General features: G+C 34.3%; 3 protein-coding genes across 3 annotated transcripts; 2 read left to right on the forward strand and 1 right to left on the reverse strand.

Annotated features, from left to right (window-relative positions):
* Positions 1–8,075: 8,075 nt before the first annotated feature.
* Positions 8,076–9,834, reverse strand: LOC123310472. The gene is made up of 2 exons (XM_044893947.1): positions 8,261–9,834; positions 8,076–8,154 (listed from the first exon to the last, which is right to left on the reverse strand). Exon 1 carries the CDS (start codon positions 9,658–9,660, stop codon positions 8,500–8,502), a length of 1,161 nt encoding a protein of 386 aa, XP_044749882.1. The 5' UTR covers positions 9,661–9,834; the 3' UTR covers positions 8,076–8,154; positions 8,261–8,499.
* A 1,132-nt stretch (positions 9,835–10,966) lies between these two features.
* Positions 10,967–12,675, forward strand: LOC123322921. Its single transcript, XM_044911003.1, has 3 exons — positions 10,967–11,191; positions 11,298–12,531; positions 12,645–12,675. Exons 2-3 carry the CDS (start codon positions 11,420–11,422, stop codon positions 12,673–12,675), a joined length of 1,143 nt encoding a protein of 380 aa, XP_044766938.1. The 5' UTR covers positions 10,967–11,191; positions 11,298–11,419.
* Positions 12,524–14,282, forward strand: LOC123310503. Its single transcript, XM_044893994.1, has 2 exons — positions 12,524–14,097; positions 14,204–14,282. Exon 1 carries the CDS (start codon positions 12,698–12,700, stop codon positions 13,856–13,858), a length of 1,161 nt encoding a protein of 386 aa, XP_044749929.1. The 5' UTR covers positions 12,524–12,697; the 3' UTR covers positions 13,859–14,097; positions 14,204–14,282.
* The last annotated feature ends 4,625 nt before the right edge of the window (positions 14,283–18,907 follow it).

The following is an 18,907-nucleotide window of genomic DNA, read 5'->3' on the forward strand; positions in this document are numbered from 1 at the left end:
GCACCACCCTGGATAGTCCCTCTCCCTGAATGCGACTGTAAGCTCACTTACATCAAAAAAACAGAAATTAACCATGATACTATTAGAAGAATTTTCAATGACCACTTGCAAACATACCAAGATTACAAACATATATATACAGATGCATCTAAGACAAAACAAGGAGTTGGAGCTGCATTCACCACAGATGACCACGAAAGCATTTTCAGATTACCCCAAACAGCAACAGTATTCACTGGTGAACTATACGCTATATGGAGAGCACTAAAATTCTGCAACGATTAAAACCTTCGACAATGCGTCATGATCACCGACTCCCTCAGCTCATTACAGGCCACGCAAGATCTCTGCACTAACCATCCAATTTTGACAAGGATTAAAAAAGAACTAGGGCAAATACCAACGCAGCGAAAATCAAATTTTTGTGGACTCCATCACACACAGGGATCCGAGGTAATGAGCGAGCCGACTATCTAGCTAAAACTGCCACAACCAACGTAGACGCTACACTTGTTCCATATAACATACAAACAGATCTGACACCTCTTCTGAAAGAAACCCAGAAGAAACTGTGGCAAGCAGAATGGAACTCATCTACTACCAAGTTGTCAGAAGTAAAAAAATTCATTGAACCACATAAAAACATTCCGAAAATCAGGAGACACCAAGTGATACTAAGTAGACTCCGGATCGGTCATACCAGACTAACACATGAACACCGCATAACCCGGACCCAAGAAGCTTTCTGTCACACGTGTAACGTGAAACAAACTGTGAAACATATATTTTGTGAATGTCCAAACCACGAAGAAAAAACAAGAAATTTCATAGCAGGTTCTCTGAAAGACATTTTGGTGGAAAAGTGTGAAGTTAAAAATATCATAAACTTTCTCAGCAGTGTACAAATTGTCAAACAAATATAATTAATAATGTTAATATTGTCCACTCCATCGTTAATAACCCTTGTGGTTGAAGCGAAATTTCTAAATAAAAAAAAAACAATTTCTAGTCAAGTCAGATCATCGCCCTTTAGCATATATATTTTCTCTCAAGGATCCATCTTCGAAACTGTCTAGAATGCGTCTCGATCTCGAGTAGTACTATTTCGGAATTCAGTTTTTGTCCGGGAAAGAAAACGTTGTAGCCGACGCATTATCCCGTATAAGATTCATATAATTACATAATCCTAACCCTTATTAACTCAAATTAGACTTTTGTTTGTTACCTATTTGAATCTTCATATAGCCATACAATATTAATATTACGCAATAGTTCACCTGCATCCTTATCTCTTGTTATAAATATCGATTCATTCAGGATGCAAGAGGAGAGTTAATTCAGAAGTCAATCAGCTACTTAGCTTGTCTCATTACATAGAGTAGTCTCGAGTCATCGTTGTAAATTTTCAAAATAAAGGGCGTCTACGAATTGTCAGTGTCCAGCACAACCAAAGATCAAGGTGAAACCCCGTAGGAGTCCGATTGATCGAGTAGCGCCCTTCGACGACTTCAAAACCAACTTTAAGGAATACAACGTGGTGAGCAAGTCCTGAATTTTTCCCTCAGTCTAATAACCTGGCCCAAAGTTATCATTCTTTTTTCCAGTTTTGAGCGTAAAACCCGTACTAAAGTTTTTTCTAGGTTTCTTCTAAAAAACCGATTATCAAAGTTTTTCTTAGGTTTTTCTTCATTAACGATGTTTAAATGCATATCTTTTGCAAATAATATTTAAAACGGCATCAAATTATAACGTTACCAAAACGAAGTTATTTGGAGATAAAATAAGATTTCGTGTTTCGATAAATTCAATTGATAATGATTTATTTAAATTCATTAAAAAATATGTTCGTCCTGAAAAACCTTACACGATATATTTTCAATCCGAAGAATTAGAAGAATCCCTTATTAGAATTCTACAAGATAAATTCGATTATAAAACTATTAAATTTAAAATTTCAAGAACAAGTTTTACGAATCCAACAATATCATGAAACTAAAACTAGACATAATGGTGTAAGCAAAAATTTAATTAGTTTAAGACGAAAATATTATTGGCCTAATATGAATAAAAATGTACGAAATTATATTAATTCATGCGAAATATGTCAAAAGAGTAAATACGAAAGAACTCCTATACAACTTCAATTCAAACCTAACCCTATAGGATCAAAACCCTTTACACATGTTTATTGCGATACCATAAGATTTGGTCAAACCTATTGTTTAAGAGGAGGACGATAAAATGTGGCGATGATTATCTTGCGATGCCCAACAATTAACTCTATGAGCAAATACTCAGTTTTATTACTTACCTTCTGTCTGTTCTCTCTATCATTTCTTACAAAGGAATAACCTGGTATCTGTAGAACATCACTATCAATGCTACAAGAAAGTCAAGTTTCAGTTAAATTTAGAGCATCAAAATCATAAGTCAAAAGATAAGCCGATAAGTCACTTAAATTTGGTATAAAAAATCTGGTATTCAAATGCAAGCAACACAACACAAATACCAATACTACATGCTGCGATAAAATAAAAAGAGTATCATCAACTATATACGAGTGCTCAAGGTTCTCAAACAAAAAACAAATAAAGGAAAATTATAACTCAAATGCAGAAAAAAATTACAATAACAATGAGATAGCGGGGCTCAAAAGGCAGGTAGAGAATACAAGAAAAAAGCCAATACTGATAAATTAACAAAAAGTAGATATCGATTGAAATTTATTCTGGGAGGATTCTGCATTTCTTGAAATTTTTACGGTTTTAACTCCCAATTTCTGGAACGAAATCAACTAAAAAAAAATTGAAATAAACGATTTGCTACTGCGTGAATTCTTGCACTAATTTGTCAGGAGCAAATCAAGTAAAAACAAAATTGTTGGATCAAACTAATAATTAGGTCAATTGTTCGGTAGGAATAGATCATATTTGGATGAATTTACTGAAAAGGGAACTGTCATCCGGTAATTTCAAAATTAGATGAGTCAGCGTTTCTTTGCAGTTTCTGTTTCAATATATTGGCAATTACGGTCGAATTAAAAGCAACAGTTCAGAAGATTTTCTGAAATTGATTTTCGTCTGATGAAGGAGTCTGATATAGACTCCGAAACGTTATATAATTATAATTTCAAATTTCTTGTTTTACTTCATTGTCAGGCAAAAATTTTTTGTTTTACTTGATTTGTTCCTGACAAATTAGTGCAAGAATTCACGCAGGGGCTAATCGTTTATTTCAATTTATTTTTAATTGATTGTGTTCCAGAGATTGGGAGTGAAAACCCTTAGAAGTTTCAGCAAATAGTAGATATTCGTAGAATTAACTGAAGAAGTAGATGAAGACGACTTAGCGTCAATGATAAATCAAGTTACTGAAGAAGAATCAGATGAGTTCTTGAATACTCATGATGATAATACTAATAATCCGAATCAGAATATTAATAATGATAATAATAATGGAATACCGAGTTTTCTTGTTAAGGATTGTATACGTGTATTGGCGGTACCACTCATGCACATTTTTAATTTATCCTTGAGAACGGGTGTATATCCTTCAATTTGGAAACTTTCAAAAATCATTCCAGTTTTGAAGAAGGGAGACAAATCTGACGTGACCAACTATAGACCCATCTCTATATTGTCAAACTTTTCTAAGATTTTCGAGATCATCTTGCATAGACGTATATTTCCGGAAATTAAAAACAAAATAATATGTGAACAGCATGGATTCATGCCGCATCGCTCGAGTCTAACAAACTTGGCGGTGTTTTCACAGACACTGGTCGAGATCTTAGACCAGTCTGGGCAACTAAATGTTATCTACACTGACTTTAGTAGAGCATTTGATAGTGTGGATCATCGACGGCTTATTATGAAGTTGAAGTATATCTATGGATTTTCGGACAGTTTGTTGGGACTCATCACTTCATATCTCTCAAACAGGAGACAATATGTCAGGGTGGAGAACTCTAATTCATTTTTGTTTCTTGCATCATCCGGAGTTACCCAGGGCTCAAATTTGGGCCCATTATTGTTTATACTGTTCATCAATGACTTACTGGATGAAATTAAAGTCTTGGGTTTATTATTTGCGGATGATTTCAAGTTTTATCTCAGGATAATATCTATTCTCAACTGTGCCACATTACAACTAGCAATTGATCAATTGTCTCGCTGGTGCAATCTCAATAACTTAGATTTAAATATAAATAAATGTCAGGTAATGTCTTATACTCGTAAAAAAAATGTTATTATGTATCCGTATAATATTGGTGGAAAAGAGCTGGCACGTGTTACACAGATTAGGGATTTAGGTGTGATATTTGATGAAAAATGTTCTTTTGTACCTCACATTGAAAATCTGATATCGTCAGCATTCAGAGTATACGGTTCTATAGTTCGTAACAGTGTGTATTTCGCAAGCACTAAAACTCTTCTATCCCTTTTCAATTCGTTGATAAGAAGTAGACTCGAGTACGCCAGCCTTATTTGGCGACCTATATATCGGTGTCATGGGGATCAATTGGAGAACGTTCAGCGTAAATTCTGTAAATTTCTAGTTTGGAGGGAAGACTCTGTATATCCTCCAATAGGGTGTAATCACAGACGTCTACTGGAAAGGTTCAATGGACAAACATTGGAGAACAGGAGGGCTGTATTAGCCCTTAAAACTGTTTACAATTTGCTGAATAACAGGATTGATTGCCCGGCATTGTTAGAGAAGTTACCAATTTTTATTCCACGGTTAGAAACTAGAAATAGACATTTGTTTTATTTGAACTCTGGTAGGATTAATCTGAACCTACAATCACCAATTAATTTTATGTGTAATATTTAAAATACTGTGGCTGATAAGTGTGATGTAACTGTTGATTCTATAGATAAAATAGTGGACATATATGTTAATTCTATTGAGTAGAAATTTTTTGTTCGCAATATTCTGTACATTTTTTTTTCTCATGGGGGTCAGTTGATATTCGGCTGGATTTTTTTATGTTAATGGGTTTGGTCATTTTTCATGTTTAACATTACAAATTTTTGTTTCATGCCTATGCTGTCATGCGTTAGTATAAATTTCTGATGATTTCTCACAATTTTCCTGTAATTGGGTGTTAACCTGTTGGAAATAAAGGACTTATTATTATTATTATTATTATTATAATGAAAATTATGATAATGAAGGAATTCACTTAAATGAAAATGATAAATCATTTTCAATATTATCTTCATTAGAAGATAATATTGAAAATGATTTGAATCAAGATAATAATGATAAAAATGATGATTCAACTGTCCATAGTAACGTAGAAAATCCAATTTTAGAGTTACCATAAAACCCTTTGCACATGTTTATTGTGATACCATAAGATTTGGTCAAACCTATTGTTTAAGCATAGTAGATTCATTTTCAAGATTAGGACAATGTTATCCTTATTCAGAAAACAGGAACGGAAATAATTGATAAATTAATAATGTATTTTAGTCACTCATAATGAACAAATACAAGATTATGTTGAAAATTATGTGGAAAATCTTAATGATATTTCGAAAGAGTTAGAAAAAGAGAAAGCATGAAAGTATTAATCGTTTAGAAAACATAAATCAGAAAAGGTCCGCTGAAGTAGACCATCCATTAAATGATATATAATCCCGCGTATATTAAATATCCTATTGCAAGAAAACTAGATCCGGTATTTAAAAAGATGCTAGAGAAATTGATGCACATCGTATTCAAGATAAAAAGAATAAGCATATTCACCATAAAAGAATTCTCAAACAACGAAAGAAAAAATAGTATATTTTGTTTCAGACATAATGCTCCTGAAAACGAGCTTCCTTCTTATAATATGCGAAATGATAATTTTGATCACTCCCTTTGAAATAATTCCAATAGAAAATAATATTTTGCCTATTTTGCTAGGAAAGGCTTACGTTACAAGAAAGAATTTGCAATTAATCTATCATATTGATTCAAAAAATATACAAGATATAATTTTTAAATATCAAGTAGAAATTGAAGCATTAACAGTTGGGTTTTGCAGCGACAGCTAATTACGAGTACTTATTATATTCTAATGAAATTAATACTAATACTTTCGAGGAACTTTTAAATGGAAAAACTAGAATTAAAAGAGGATTAATTCACATTGGTGGCATGATTTCGAAAATACTATTCGGAACATTAGATTCTGATGATAAAGAACTTTATTGAACTTATTTTAATAGCATTGAGAAAAATGAGAAGACACTCATGAACAATCAAAAACAGATCGCAACTATTGTAAATGACCTTAAGGATAAATAAAATGATAAATTCAATTGAATGATAATCTTCATTTATTGCAAATTGTACCAGCATTGAGGGATGTCCAACAAATACATCTCATGAGATTTGAAATCAAAGACATTAAGAATACATTAGATGAAATTCAAAGAGCAGTTAGTTTTGCCAGATAACATCTCTTACATGAATCTATTCTACCGTATACAAAATTCGTAGAATTAGTTATAAATGTCACTATTATTCAAGTGCATCACATTAAAGATTACTATCAATTGTGTCATACCAAAGTTATTTTCAGAGACAAGATCTAACTATTTCTGATATCAATTCCAAAGATTTATGAAGATAGTTTTGATTTACATAAATTTTACTATTTGCCTCAAAACAATCTTACCCTTCCCATTACCTATCCTCATTTGCTCTCACAAGGAGAGACATTAAAATGGTCAAAAAGTGAATGTCATACAGTCGAAGATGATTTCCTCTGCGATCAAGACTCATTATCCAAGCCTCCAATATGTATTGAAAATATCTTGAAAACCCACTTCGAAAATTGTACCAGACGAAAAATGGTTCCTACGTCAAACATCAAGTTATTAGAAGATGGAAATATCCTCTCCGTGGAAAATACAAAAATTGAAGAAGATTGCCCTCATGAAATGAAATGGCATTTTGTTCCTCCAATCGCTATTATACGCACAAGTTGTGTCGTCAGTAATGGACAAAAAGAAATTTCCCCAACTGCAGTTATCAATGAAGAAAAAATCGTCGTTTTACCCAAGATGGTATCTAAACACAAATACTCCAAGAGAGAAGATGATGCTGCAGAGGATGAAGAAATCCCTGATATCCATTTAGGAGAGTTGGAAGGATGGAACTTCCAAAATAATAATCATACATTTTTAATAATTTTAATATTGATAATTTTAGCAATAATTGCATTTTCAGTTTTTAAATATTTCAATAATAATTTTAATCGTAAAGCTACTCCTTTGGGAGATACCTTTATCCAAGGTGGGGAGGAATTACATAATCCTAACCCTTATTTACTCAAATTAGACTTTTATTTGTTACCTATTTGAATCAACATATAGCCATACAATATTAATATTACGCAATAGTGCAAGATAACCCAATGTTATAAATATCAATTCATTCAGAATGCAAGAGGAGAGTTAATTCAGAAGTCAATCAGTTACTTAGCTTGTCTCATTACATAGAGTAGTCTCTAGTCATCGTTGTAAATTTCCTAAATAAAGTTTGTATTTTTAAAAACGAAATTTTCATCGTAAAAAATATAATTATATACAGGGTTGGGATGAAGTTTGGCACCAAATTAATATCTTTAAAACAAAACGGGCGATATTTTTGAAATTTGGCAGTTGAGTGTAATGGACCACAATGCATCTGATGAGCATATTTTCATTAATGAGATACTTCCGGTTTAACCGGAAATGACAAAACTTTTTTTTATTTAAATGGGACAGCCTGTATATTTCTGAAGATTCTGAAAGTGCACCTTGTTTCGGATCTGTCCATATCGGGTTCCATTTAAAAATTATCTGTAAAAAGAAGAAATTCAGTCTTTTTGTACATTTCAGAAAAAATCCATTCAAATAAATAAATCGTTGTTATTTGTATCAATAGTGAGAAATAAAACAAAATACTTTATATTAGATAACTCTTTCCGCTTTTCATGACGTATTTTTTATGAAAATCTTCAAAATTACCTAATCTCATAAAATCCCATTTTGAAGTGCTGGGTATGAAGAGGAAAAAAGAAAAAGTCTATAAAGCACTTCAGTGGTGGAACCTTGTATTCAAATCATCCGGTTACATGTTTCGGCTTGCGCCATTATCAAACCAAGGATTCTGAAAATTGTTGCTTGTAAGTACAGAATATAAGGTTGAGCAAAAGTTAAGAAAAGGTGAAAAACAATAATCTTACAATTTAGTTAAAATGCTCACTGAAACTTACGATTTAAAGGTTCCATTGTCATATGATAAACATCAATCAGAAAAGTCACAAAACAAAAATAAATATAAAATATATACGGTCAAAAGGCATAATAATATGGGACCCCAAAACACAAGAAAAGACAAACAAAACAAAACACAAACAAACTGACGTTCGTGCTGACAAAATCTTCTTCTTCCAGCCAAGGTTAACTCAAGTGTTCAATTTTCTCGACGATACAGTGGCGTCCCCCGGGGGAATCAATATAAGATTTTATATGTGTCTTTCACGTTGTTGGTCAACATCGCATTTAGTGTCCTGTATTCTGTGTTCTTAAGGTGTTTAAAGATTTCTACCTCCTCTAGAATTTCCTGTTTGTAGCCAAAATCGCAGTGATGAATAAGTTTGGTGTTCTCTTCAATATCGAACCTATGTCCTTCTTCCCTTATGTGACAACCGAAGATAGATTTATCGTTGTTTGGATTTTTAGCACTATTTAGATGTTCTCTTGTCCTCGTTCGAATGGATCTGCCACTCCTGCCCACATAAACAACGTTGCAGCCTGGTTCACCGCACTCCAATCTGTAGACGCCCGGTTTGTCCAAGTTATCAATAGGGCTCTTATTCTTAATTATGAATTGGCTCAAGATGTTATCAGATTTAAATGTTACCTTGGAGTTTTCGATCTGTCTAATTACGTTGGTGATTTTATGTGAAATGCCGCCATAGAAAGGGATGCAGCAGTATTTATTGTTCGAAGGATCTGAAGTCGACAAGTGGGGTTTTTTCATGCCTTGTTTCTTCCTTCTCCTGTCAATTAGCCTGTCAATGACATCCGGATGGTAACCATTCTCCCCTGCCAGATACCTCAGGGTGTTCACCTCCTCACTGTAAGCATCTTGACTCAAAGGAACATTGAGCAGTCTAGTGATGTATGTGTTGAAAGCCGCCATTTTATGGCCCATGTAATGGCATGAAGTTTTGTTGATTTTGGTGGATGTTTGAGAGGGTTTCCTATATATACTAAAAGTTAACTTATTTAGGTGTCTACTAATTGAAAGGTCTAAAAAGTTGATCCTCCGTTCTGACTCGAGTTCCAATGTAAAGTTGATGTTCATATGAAGTTTATTGATCCACTCATGGAACTCTTTTAGTTCTTCCTCACTACCAATCCAAGCTATCAATATGTCATCTACATATCTGAACCAAAAAAGAATTTTATCCTTGAAAGGATTGTTCGGTATGAAAATCAGCTTCTTTTCGAAATATGACATGAAGAGTTCTGCGAAGAGAGGGGAAAGGCAGTTGCCCATACTCAAGCCTTCCCTTTGTGTAAAAATTTCTCCTTCAAAGTTGAAAAAGTTTTGTTGAAGGCATAATTCTGTGAGTTGGAATACACAATTAGTCAAGTCGTCGGACATCGAAGAATCAATCAACTTGTTTTTAAATATCTGCAATGTCTGCGGGACTGGTACTGTCGTAAACAGATTGCTCACATCAAAAGAAGCCAGTATAGTGTTGTTTGGGATTCGTAAATCCTTAATTCTACTAATTAGATCCAAAGAGTTATCAACGCTGAATTCCGACTTGAAATTGATGGCAGACATCAGAAGCTTATTCAGATGTTTTGACAGTTTATAGGCTAGACTGCCACAGAACGAAACCACCGGTCTGATAGGGATGCCTTCTTTATGGATTTTCGGAAGACCATACAGTCCAGGGGTGGTGAATGACATAGGCATAAGTGACCTCCAGTTGTTGCACAGCAATGGACCAAGGGATGAAAGTTTATTCTTAAACTTAGCGTTGTATTTGTTAACATTTGACCTCGTTGTCTTGTTGAAACCGTTGTTGGAAAGGAAATCATGAACTTTGTTGATATATTCAGTCTTATTTAGAACTACCAAACAATCACCCTTGTCTGCTTTGGAGAAAAACAAGTTATTGTCCTTAATCTTTTTAGAGATAGCTGTGAGATTCCGTTTAAGATCAACTATATATTTTGGTGTCCTGATTCTGGACTTCTTGAATTTGTCTAAGATTGAAATAATATGACTACGAATTATATGAGGATTAATCACTCTGTTGGATTTCAGGAAAGTCTCAACTGCGACGACCAGTTTTTCGGTGATCATTGACTTATTATAATTTGAGAAGGAGAATTTTAAACCCAAGCTCAACAGTTTGGTTTCTGATTCGTTGAACGTCGTATCTGACAAGTTGAGTATTGGCTCTTTGAACTTTATTCCATTCTTAAGAAAAACACTTGAGCTTTGAGACATGTCCTGCTTTGACAACTTATCAATTTTTTGTCGTTGGATTCTAGTACTTTTAAGTTTGAGACTGTGAAGTTTTGACTTGTTGTGATGAATTAAATTGTTGAAAGCTCTCTCCGTCATCTTATCTCTAAGTATCCCCGTAACTATACTCAGTTTCTTATTATTTGTGTAGAGTCGGCTGTACCATTTCCTAATCTCCCACTTAAGTAGTTTTCTTTTTAGCAGGTGGATTTGATGTTGTGCAACCCTATCGTCTCTCCTAAATCTGATCTTTAACCATGTTGGTGTCAAGTCCTCCCTCAGACATGTCCTACAGAACTCGATGTGACCCATGAACCTTTGTGACTTCAATGATAACCTACCATATGTTCGGGAAAGTAAGGCCAGACTCGCCGTTAACATAATCTCATAAAATCCCATTTTGAAGTGCTGGGTATGAAGAGGGGACGCCACTGTATCGTCGAGAAAATTGAACACTTGAGTTAACCTTGGCTGGAAGAAGAAGATTTTGTCAGCACGAACGTCAGTTTGTTTGTGTTTTGTTTTGTTTGTCTTTTCTTGTGTTTTGGGGTCCCATATTATTATGCCTTTTGACCGTATATATTTTATATTTATTTTTGTTTTGTGACTTTTCTGATTGATGTTTATCATATGACAATGGAACCTTTAAATCGTAAGTTTCAGTGAGCATTTTAACTAAATTGTAAGATTATTGTTTTTCACCTTTTCTTAACTTTTGCTCAACCTTATATTCTGTACTTACAAGCAACAATTTTCAGAATCCTTGGTTTGATAATGGCGCAAGCCGAAACATGTAACCGGATGATTTGAATACAAGGTTCCACCACTGAAGTGCTTTATAGACTTTTTCTTTTTTCCTCTTCATACCCAGCACTTCAAAATGGGATTTTATGAGATTATGTTAACGGCGAGTCTGGCCTTACTTTCCCGAACATATGGTAGGTTATCATTGAAGTCACAAAGGTTCATGGGTCACATCGAGTTCTGTAGGACATGTCTGAGGGAGGACTTGACACCAACATGGTTAAAGATCAGATTTAGGAGAGACGATAGGGTTGCACAACATCAAATCCACCTGCTAAAAAGAAAACTACTTAAGTGGGAGATTAGGAAATGGTACAGCCGACTCTACACAAATAATAAGAAACTGAGTATAGTTACGGGGATACTTAGAGATAAGATGACGGAGAGAGCTTTCAACAATTTAATTCATCACAACAAGTCAAAACTTCACAGTCTCAAACTTAAAAGTACTAGAATCCAACGACAAAAAATTGATAAGTTGTCAAAGCAGGACATGTCTCAAAGCTCAAGTGTTTTTCTTAAGAATGGAATAAAGTTCAAAGAGCCAATACTCAACTTGTCAGATACGACGTTCAACGAATCAGAAACCAAACTGTTGAGCTTGGGTTTAAAATTCTCCTTCTCAAATTATAATAAGTCAATGATCACCGAAAAACTGGTCGTCGCAGTTGAGACTTTCCTGAAATCCAACAGAGTGATTAATCCTCATATAATTCGTAGTCATATTATTTCAATCTTAGACAAATTCAAGAAGTCCAGAATCAGGACACCAAAATATATAGTTGATCTTAAACGGAATCTCACAGCTATCTCTAAAAAGATTAAGGACAATAACTTGTTTTTCTCCAAAGCAGACAAGGGTGATTGTTTGGTAGTTCTAAATAAGACTGAATATATCAACAAAGTTCATGATTTCCTTTCCAACAACGGTTTCAACAAGACAACGAGGTCAAATGTTAACAAATACAACGCTAAGTTTAAGAATAAACTTTCATCCCTTGGTCCATTGCTGTGCAACAACTGGAGGTCACTTATGCCTATGTCATTCACCACCCCTGGACTGTATGGTCTTCCGAAAATCCATAAAGAAGGCATCCCTATCAGACCGGTGGTTTCGTTCTGTGGCAGTCTAGCCTATAAACTGTCAAAACATCTGAATAAGCTTCTGATGTCTGCCATCAATTTCAAGTCGGAATTCAGCGTTGATAACTCTTTGGATCTAATTAGTAGAATTAAGGATTTACGAATCCCAAACAACACTATACTGGCTTCTTTTGATGTGAGCAATCTGTTTACGACAGTACCAGTCCCGCAGACATTGCAGATATTTAAAAACAAGTTGATTGATTCTTCGATGTCCGACGACTTGACTAATTGTGTATTCCAACTCACAGAATTATGCCTTCAACAAAACTTTTTCAACTTTGAAGGAGAAATTTTTACACAAAGGGAAGGCTTGAGTATGGGCAACTGCCTTTCCCCTCTCTTCGCAGAACTCTTCATGTCATATTTCGAAAAGAAGCTGATTTTCATACCGAACAATCCTTTCAAGGATAAAATTCTTTTTTGGTTCAGATATGTAGATGACATATTGATAGCTTGGATTGGTAGTGAGGAAGAACTAAAAGAGTTCCATGAGTGGATCAATAAACTTCATATGAACATCAACTTTACATTGGAACTCGAGTCAGAACGGAGGATCAACTTTTTAGACCTTTCAATTAGTAGACACCTAAATAAGTTAACTTTTAGTATATATAGGAAACCCTCTCAAACATCCACCAAAATCAACAAAACTTCATGCCATTACATGGGCCATAAAATGGCGGCTTTCAACACATACATCACTAGACTGCTCAATGTTCCTTTGAGTCAAGATGCTTACAGTGAGGAGGTGAACACCCTGAGGTATCTGGCAGGGGAGAATGGTTACCATCCGGATGTCATTGACAGGCTAATTGACAGGAGAAGGAAGAAACAAGGCATGAAAAAACCCCACTTGTCGACTTCAGATCCTTCGAACAATAAATACTGCTGCATCCCTTTCTATGGCGGCATTTCACATAAAATCGCCAACGTAATTAGACAGATCGAAAACTCCAAGGTAACATTTAAATCTGATAACATCTTGAGCCAATTCATAATTAAGAATAAGAGCCCTATTGATAACTTGGACAAACCGGGCGTCTACAGATTGGAGTGCGGTGAACCAGGCTGCAACGTTGTTTATGTGGGCAGGAGTGGCAGATCCATTCGAACGAGGACAAGAGAACATCTAAATAGTGCTAAAAATCCAAACAACGATAAATCTATCTTCGGTTGTCACATAAGGGAAGAAGGACATAGGTTCGATATTGAAGAGAACACCAAACTTATTCATCACTGCGATTTTGGCTACAAACAGGAAATTCTAGAGGAGGTAGAAATCTTTAAACACCTTAAGAACACAGAATACAGGACACTAAATGCGATGTTGACCAACAACGTGAAAGACACATATAAAATCTTATATTGATTCCCCCGGGGGACGCCACTGTATCGTCGAGAAAATTGAACACTTGAGTTAACCTTGGCTGGAAGAAGAAGATTTTGTCAGCACGAACGTCAGTTTGTTTGTGTTTTGTTTTGTTTGTCTTTTCTTGTGTTTTGGGGTCCCATATTATTATGCCTTTTGACCGTATATATTTTATATTTATTTTTGTTTTGTGACTTTTCTGATTGATGTTTATCATATGACAATGGAACCTTTAAATCGTAAGTTTCAGTGAGCATTTTAACTAAATTGTAAGATTATTGTTTTTCACCTTTTCTTAACTTTTGCTCAACCTTATATTCTGTACTTACAAGCAACAATTTTCAGAATCCTTGGTTTGATAATGGCGCAAGCCGAAACATGTAACCGGATGATTTGAATACAAGGTTCCACCACTGAAGTGCTTTATAGACTTTTTCTTTTTTCCTCTTCAAAATTACCGTCCGTTCCGTTTTAAATATATTAATTTGGTGCCAAACTTTATCCCAACCCTGTATTTCTGGGTATTTTTGTATCAAAGAAATTAAAAATTCTTCGTTCATTCTTTTATCTATTCTCGTGCTTATTTCTCGTTAGGTAATCCGTCAGTGCGTTGCGCAAGTCCTGCGTTCACTGAGATCGAGCAGGCTAAGACGCATCGCATCGACGGAAAAATACGCTCGCTGAGCAATCCGTGGGCGGATTCCGTTGCGACCCGGCCCGATGCGCCTCTAGTGGACGCGTACCTTTAGGCCTGCCGCAGACATGCAATTTTTAGTTTTGCAACTGTTTAGTTGCAGAAGTGAGTACAATGCATTTATATGGGGCCGCGCAGACATGCAACTGAAAAGTTGCAGCGATTGCGTATGTGTTCACCCTCGAACCGCTTGCAATCAAACTGTTGCGCAACTGAAAAGTTGCATGTCTGCGCCAGGCCTTAATGTACACAAGTGCAGAAGACGTGGTTGGCAACAGGGAATAAATCAGTCCATCTGGATACTTCATCGATGTCTTTTATTTTCTCACCTGAACCTACCAAATTAATAAATTATTATCAACGTTATTATATTGATTATAAAACATGGCGCAGTCGTGTCGTCCGTGTACAGTTTAGTAAATTTAAATGAGTGAGAAAATTGTTACGGCAAATAAATAAATAAATAAGTGGACTTAAGGAAAATTAACAATTCACAATGGAGACTCGTACATTAGAGCCAATGCCGATGAAGGGAAATTCATCACATAATTGGATAGTATAGAAACAGAAATTTTTAAATTATCTGATAGCAACAGAAGCATCGGAAAAACCGGAAGCTGTTCAATGTGCCAAGCTGATTTACTTCATTGGTGATGAGGGCCTAGAAATTTACAATACGTTCTCATTCACTGACGCCGAAAAAGATAAAATTGAACCTCTATATTTGCAAAATTCGAGCAGTATTTCGTACCAAATAAAAAAGTCGACTTTGAGCGATATAAGTTTTTTACCCTGAGGCAACATCACGAAACAATTGAACAATTCATAAGCATTTTGAAAAATACTGCTAAGAATTGTGAATTTCATCCGGAAAATGAAGATGGGCTAAAAAAAACTATGTTGGTAATCGGTGTGAAAAGTGAATCGTTACGAGAGAAATTATTACAAAACATTGACTTGAAATTAAATAAAGCAGTAGAATTGTGCTTAGTGCATGAAAGTGCCAAATCGCAGTGCGAATTAATGAAGAATGGAAATCATTTCGAGGATGGCTCCACCAAAGTTGATGATGTTCGTGAAAATTCCAGAAAACATCGACTCCAGGCATCGACATCCAGGGTCAAATCAGCGGCCCAGATGAAATTTTCAGAACACCGAAGATATCAGCGAGATAAGAGCGGTATGAATAAAAACATAAAGAATTGTACTCGTTGTGGATATTCACATCCGATAAATAAATATCTTGCATATAAAAAAAAGTGTTCGAAATGTGTCAAATTGAATCATTTTGCTGCTTGCTCTAAAATGAGAAATATAAGAAGGTGACTTTATTATAAGTTGTTTCAATGAGTTACATCAAATTAATAATCACAGTAAGGATTGAACAATTACACTGCAGATAGAAAATATAAAAATTAAACTTAAAATTGATACTGGGGCTTGTGTAAATATAATTAACTATAAAGACTTTTCAGATCTTAAGAAAAAACAAAACACAAAAATAGTTAGGGCTGATAATAAACTGATTTCTTATACAGGTAACAAAATTCCTGTTATTGGTAAATGTTTTCTCAATATAAATTATAGAAATAAATTGTACAATTTGGAATTTTTAGTAGTTAAGGGTGATCAATACCAAGCGATCATTGTCCTAGACACTTGTTTAAAATTAAATTTGATTGAGAAGGTTCAAGCTATTGAAAATAATAATTTAGATAATGAAGAATATAAAAACTTAATTAACGAATATTTTTAAAGGAATAGGACAACTAAATAAGCAGTATCATATTGAATTGAAAGACGGTTCAGTACCATGTATACATCCTGTTCGAAAAGTTCCATTTGCGATTGAATCAAAATATAAAGAGACTTTAGAACAATTAGTTAAGCAGTAAATCATTGAACCAGTGGAAGGAGTATCCACCTGGGTAAATCCTGTAGTCAATGTAAAAAAGAAAAATGGTAATTTGCGTATATGTTTAGATCCCCAGGATTTAAATAAATCAATTAAAAGGGAATACTTCAAGGTGCCCACAATTGACGAGTTGATTTCGAAATTAAACGGTGCATGTAACTTTTGGTGTTAGACGCAGCAAGTGGTTTTTGGAATATACCCTTAGATGAAGCCAGTAGTGAATTGTGTACATTTGGGACCCCATTTGACCGTTTCCGTTTTTTGAGAATGCCATATGGTCTTAAATCAGCTCCTGAAGTTTTTCAGAAAAGATTTAAAGAAATTTTTGACGGTGAAGGTACTGAAGTTTATATCGATGATTTATTGATTTTTGGAAGTACATACTAGAAATGAACATGATTTGAGATTGAGAAAAGCTTTGGAGACTGCTCGTAGGCATGGCATCAAATTCAACTCAGATAAATGTAATATTGGTTTAAATCAAATTAAATAAGTAGGGCATATATTCAGCTCGCGTGGAATTTAAATGGATCCAGATAAAATTGAAGCAATAAAGGAAATGCAGGTTCCGACAGATAAAAAAGGTGTTCGAAGACTCTTGGGCTTAGTAACTTATATAGGTCGATTTATTAAAATATTTATCCGAGATAACTCACCCAATTCGACAATTATTAAAATATAATGTACTATTTCAGTGGAATTCGGAACATGATGAAGCTTTCAATAAAGTGAAGGAAAAAATAATAAAAGGCACAACACTTCAATATTTCAATCCAAGATTACCTGTTACAGTGTCAGTTGATTCAAGTCAATTTGGTTTAGGTGCCGTGTTGATGCAAGAAGGTAAACCGTGTGCTTATGCGTCGAGATCTTTAACTGAAACACAGCAACGGTATGCTCAAATCGAAAAAGAGCTTCTAGGAATATGTTTCGGAATAAAAAATTTTTTTGTAGAAACTGATCACAAACCGTTGTTACCCATATTTAAAAAACACTTAAATTCATATCCTGTTCGTTTGCAACGAATGCTTTTGTCTTTGCAAAAATATGATTTTGATTTAATATATAAGCCTGGAGCTAGTTATTGCCGACACATTATCAAGAGCATATGTTAATAAGCCGTATATAAATGATCTAGACCTAGAAGAACAAATTTGCATAATTGAAAGTCAAATGAATATTACCGATGAAAGAAAAAAACAATTGATAGATGCAACACGTAACGATGTAGAATTGAGCTTGATTTTAAACTATATTCGAAATGGATGGCCAAACTCAAATAACCGTGTTCATCCTCTAGTTAAAAAATATTATAATTTTAGAAATGAAATTACTGAAGCAAATGGTTTAATTTATAAGGGTCAAAAAGTGATCATTCCGGAAAAAATGAGAAAATTGATACTTGAAAAAATACATGTTGGCCACTTAGGAATAATTGAATGTCAGAAAAGAGCCAACTCTACTGTTTACTGGACAAAAATGAGTGTAGAAATTGAATGAATTAATGATAAATAAATGTCGCGTTTATCAAAAATATGATAATTCTAATACTAGAGAACCTCTAATTTCACAAGTTATACCGAGACGACCATGGTCAAAATTGAGTATTGATATTTTTGAAATAAATGGTACAAAATAGCAGTAGGTTACTACTCAAAATTTTTCGAAGTAGAATGTCTCAATAAAAGTATGACCGCCGATGTTGTTGTAAGTGAATTGAAACGTATATTTAGGACGCACAGAATTCCTTTCACAATTGTATCGGACGGTGGTACTCAATTCTCTGGTTCAGTGTTTGCACAGTTTGTATCAGAATGGAATATTCATCACATCATAGTTGCTCCTCATCATCAACAATCGAATGGATTGGCAGAACGTACCATATAGACTGTTAAAAAGACAATTAAAAAATCAATCGAAAATGGTGACGATTTGGACTTAGCATTGCTCGTTTTGGTAAACACTCCCATTTTTTATGATATAAGTCCTTCTGATATACTGATGTCAGGAGGTTTGCGTGATAACTTGATTGTCAATGATAATATCGTGAAACCTAAAATTGTAAATTAAAAAATGTTGAACAATAAAATTGCTGAAGATCAATTCGAATCAAAAAGTTATTACGATAAAAAATCTAAGAAATTACGTGAATTAAGACTGTACGAGAATGTGAAATACCAAGAATATCCTATATCAGTTTGTAAATTCGCGAAAGAAATATCACGAAATAGGACTTACAGAATAAAAAGAAAGAAGAGAAGAGTGGTGAAAGCACACAAATATTTTTGATATGTAATAGTTATTGCTCTGTCCTATTATTGGTTATTTTGTAATATTAGTTAGTATTTCATTCGTAGAATAATCAAGTTCATTACAAGTTGACTTTATTTCTATGGTTTAGGAGCTCAACCTGTTCAAATGATAAGTCGTTTTTATTTGA

Source organism: Coccinella septempunctata, chromosome 1, assembly GCF_907165205.1.
Source record: "Coccinella septempunctata chromosome 1, icCocSept1.1, whole genome shotgun sequence".
NCBI classification, from domain to species: Eukaryota; Metazoa; Arthropoda; class Insecta; order Coleoptera; family Coccinellidae; genus Coccinella; species Coccinella septempunctata.